Here is a 4,292-nt window from a genome sequence, read left to right as displayed (position 1 = left end):
AAATTATTTCTTACGGAGAACAAAAATATTTACCAGTACAAGGTCACTTCATCCCTAACTTACTGGAATGAAGTGCTACAAAGTTTGCAAAGAGATATAACAATGGCCTTTATTCCAAGGTCACAAAGGTCAAATGTTTTAAAATTAGGCCTATGGTTGTCTTTGGCCAGTAGCTTGCTGCCACAGAATGCTACACTGTATGCAGACAAAATTGATCTTGACCTATGTTCAAGGTAAAAGGGCTAAAATACTCCAAGGTTTTCTTCTTGGAACCAAAACCTACAGTCGTGATATTTGGCCAGAAACTTGTGTTAGCATGGAGTGAAATAAATTTTGCAAACATATGACCTTGGCCTATATTACCAAAAGGTTACAGGTGTCAAATATTTAAAGAACTTCATCTGAATGACTAGAATCAAGGTGGTAAAAGATTTAACATATCACGGACGTCAAAGTACTGCAACCAAAATTTTACCAAAATATTTACACTTTGCCAATTAAATCCAATTTTTTTCGAGTGTTAGTTTTGCTCTTTACATTATATTTCTTCTAATATTTGCAGACATACTAAATTCAATCTCGCTACAAAAGCCAAAAGTAAAACTTTGTAACATTTCACAGTAAACAGCAAGTCATTGAAAGTGAATTGGTAAACCTTTTTACAGACATCATTAGTATAACAAAGACACAACGAAAATGTATGTTTTTTTCTTTAATAGTTCCAGAATGTATCTAGAACATACCAACATGATTTATACATGCAAAGTATTTCAATATTAATGTAATTACTGTACAGCGGAATTTGCTTACATGATGATTTATTTATTCAATAACAAGAATTTGCAATACATCTGGCTAGAATCAATGATTTCTGGGGTCCTTTTACACATCCCGTTCCAATGAAATGGTTATCAAGATTCAAACAAAAGCTTAATAATGTAGTGCACTGTGCACACTTAATGATTATCACCTAGAGGTGCAATGGAATAGTTATCCAGATGGATCGATGAATATGAAAATTTGTGACTGTCTTGTGGGTGTATTTGTAGAGAATGTCCTTAATGACATACTCTATCAAGTCACTTTGGGGTGTAGAGAACATCCTTCACCAGATATTCACTTTAGGATGGTGAGAGAATTCTTCACATAATGCACTCTAGTTCATCACTTTGGGGTTTGTAGAGATTGTTCATCAGATGCATTCCAGCTTGCCACTCTGGGGTGTAGATTGTACTTCATGAGATATGTAATTGTCAGTTTGGAGTATGGAAAGCTTCCTTTTCACCCTAGCACATCACTGTGTGTCAGGCGGTTCCTTTATGACATATCCTTGAGTCCCTCACTTTAGGATGTAGAGAATCTTTTATGAGATACAACTTAGCATGATATTTTCAAGTGTAGAGATTGTCCTTTATGAGATACTCTAGCTTATCGCTTTGGCGAGTAGAGTGTTCTTCATGAGATACACTTTAGCATGTCCCTTTGAGGTGAGGAGCCTCTTTCACAAGATACACTATAGAGAGTGAAAGAGGGTCCTTCATGAGATATATTCTTTAATGTCACTTTTGAGAGTAGAGAGTGTTCTTCACGAGATAGACTGAAGCATTTTACTTAAAAGTGAAGTGAGCATCTTTCATCAGATACACTCTAGCTCCTCACATTTGATTGTAATTTGTCCGTTGTGAGAATGCTGCGGCATGTCACGAAGGGATGAAGATATAGAGAGCAACTCTCACAAGCTACACTCAAGAACACCATTTTGGAGTGTAGGGAGTGTCTGTACAAAAGATGCATTCCAGCACATCACTTTGAGGTGTAGAAAGTCTCCTTCATGAGGTATGGTTTAACATATCACTGGGGTATATAGAGCTTGAATTATGAGAATGCTCCATCGCGACACTCATGGGTGCAGGTGAATTTCCTTCATGAGATACACTCCGGCATGTTGGGCTAGAGAACATCCTAGACAAGGTTACTCTTAACTTGTCAATTTGGGGTATAGAGAGCATTCTTTCTGAGATTCACAATGGCACATCACTTTGGCATGGAGACAGCATATTCATGAGAACACACAAATATGTCACTTTAAGGTGTATGTAGTGAATGTTCTTCATTAGACATCTGTTTTGGAGTAGAAAGCATACTTCTTTTCATATATGTTCCTGCATGTTACTTTGCAGTATTGAGAATATTCTTTACAGGATACTGTATCATTTTAATTTATTCTACACAACACAAAAGACCAGGAAAAATCACTATAAATTTGTCATATTTTGAAGCACTTCTGAATTACAAATCTTGCAGCAATGTTTAATGTAATTCAGTACTTGGTCATCTGTATTATCAGATGTCCCTATATGAGCACATTACAGTTCAGCGAACACAAATTCCGGCCTGGAGACAGTTCCAGTGGTGTTCCTTCTGCAATTATGTGTCCCTGTTATGCTTGAAGGCTGAGGGCGTGATTTAGGGCGTGAACGTTCACCAGAATCTTGCTGATCTGTTTAATCATGTCTCTGTAAAAAAAAAAAAATGCTTTATAGTATAAAACATAATATTTCCTAGAATTTCTTCATTTTCAAAATATTACTGATTTTAAAGGATATGAAATCCATTAAATCCTTCCACATGTTTGATTCTGAGGAGAGTTGAAATAGAAAAGTAATAATTTAAGCAATGCTGAAAAAAGATTGCTAGGTCTGTGTAATGTTAAACAGAAAGGTGATATTGAATTTGTCACATTAATCAAAATAACTCTAAAAATTACCTGATAAATAAAACATGTCCCTGTTAAAAAATAAAAGTTACGTAAACCATTACTTTTAAAATGTAACAGTTTATAACCAGATGTACCTGTGGTCTTTCTTGTCCATATCTTTAGCTGCAGCTAGGTCCTTCTCAATGGTTTTAGCAGCAGATACCATGTATTTACAGAGATTCTCCAGCTGGGGTAGAGTCTTCTCCTCGTCCAGACCAGCAAACCACTCCTTGGGGAATGTAGAGACAACCTGGAGACAGAGGACCAAAACAGCATTGCTTAATGATGCTATAACAGGAAGTGGGACTTGTCTAATCAGCACAACATGCTACCAGGACAACCATCCGTTTCAGATTTTGCAATCAGACACTTTGTGTAATGGAACCAAGTTAAGGTCAACTAAAAGTTTCAGATTTTGCAGGTCTTCATATCAACCTGATTCTTTGTATAATGGAACTAAGTTAAGGTCTGGGGTATCAATGTTTATAATCACCATCTGAACATGGTTGCACTTCAGCCTTAACAGAACGACATGACTGGTTCTTTATTACCCATCCTCTTCTCCTCTCTGCATCCATGGAATAGGTAATTAAAAAATCAAATGCTCAGTGTGCACCACCTTAAGGATGAGACTAGACGACTAGTTTGATCATTTAATGTACAAAAGTGTAACGGTAAATTTAGCCCGAGTTTCTTTTGAAAAAGCTGTCGGAGAGTTTTGAGGTATGAAGTTTCATGAAATTCTGTGACGAAAGGAAGTCGCTAGAGTGATGACTTTTTTTTTTAAGTAATAGTGACCTTGACCTTGAACATAGAAACCTGAAATGCGAACTTGTTCAAGGCATTGCCGTACAAACACTTGTACGAACTTTCATGCAATTCCGTTGAGGAATGAAGTCACTAGAATGATGACAAAGAGTGTAACATACATACATATGTACATCTAAAGGGCGAAATCCTATATCCCCAGAAACTTTCGTTGCGAGGGGATAATTAGAATCATCTTGATAATATGACATGAAAATGTTAATATTTCTGTAAAGTTACAAAGACAGAAAATTATAAGTTCCATAATTTATGAGACTCGCAGATATTTCTGTATTTTTATTAATGAGACTCACCGAGTGACATTTCTGTATGGTTTCCTGGTTCAAAACAGAGTTACAGAGTCCCAGGATGACATAACGGTTTAGGAGGCCGTCTAGAGCTAGGTTCTGTAGAATACTGGTCGATATAATAGCATGCCAGCTCATAATGCTGCCCAGCAACTGAAATAATAAAACAGAAATGTTAGCAATAGTCTCAAAATATCTACACATGATTAACTGTAATTGACAATTTTCACTGCAGGCTATTACACTTTAATATGGCTTAGAATGAATTTAAACAGAATTTAATACACAAAATCTTTTATCATGCACTGTATAACATAAAATAACATACTTTCAAGAACATTTTGACACATCTATACAAATAATGTGTTTGCATTTATGCTGTTTCATATCCTTTTGAAGTACAGAATTTCAACAGGTCC

General features: G+C 36.0%; 1 protein-coding gene across 1 annotated transcript; it reads right to left on the bottom strand.

The window, feature by feature from the left end:
- Window positions 1-699: 699 nt before the first annotated feature.
- On the bottom strand, window positions 700-4,245 carry LOC110444701 (PAX3- and PAX7-binding protein 1-like). The gene is made up of 3 exons (XM_021489065.1): window positions 3,880-4,245; window positions 2,854-3,008; window positions 700-2,516 (listed from the first exon to the last, which is right to left on the bottom strand). The coding sequence occupies exons 1-3, from the start codon at window positions 4,075-4,077 to the stop codon at window positions 2,441-2,443; spliced, it is 429 nt and encodes a 142-aa protein (XP_021344740.1). The 5' UTR covers window positions 4,078-4,245; the 3' UTR covers window positions 700-2,440.
- Between the last annotated feature and the right edge of the window lie 47 nt (window positions 4,246-4,292).

The sequence above is a fragment of the Mizuhopecten yessoensis genome, unplaced genomic scaffold, assembly GCF_002113885.1.
Source record: "Mizuhopecten yessoensis strain PY_sf001 unplaced genomic scaffold, ASM211388v2 hete_36163408, whole genome shotgun sequence".
NCBI classification, from domain to species: Eukaryota; Metazoa; Mollusca; class Bivalvia; order Pectinida; family Pectinidae; genus Mizuhopecten; species Mizuhopecten yessoensis.
Note: the sequence above shows the minus strand (reverse complement) of the source record. Positions and strands in the feature narration are given on the sequence as shown.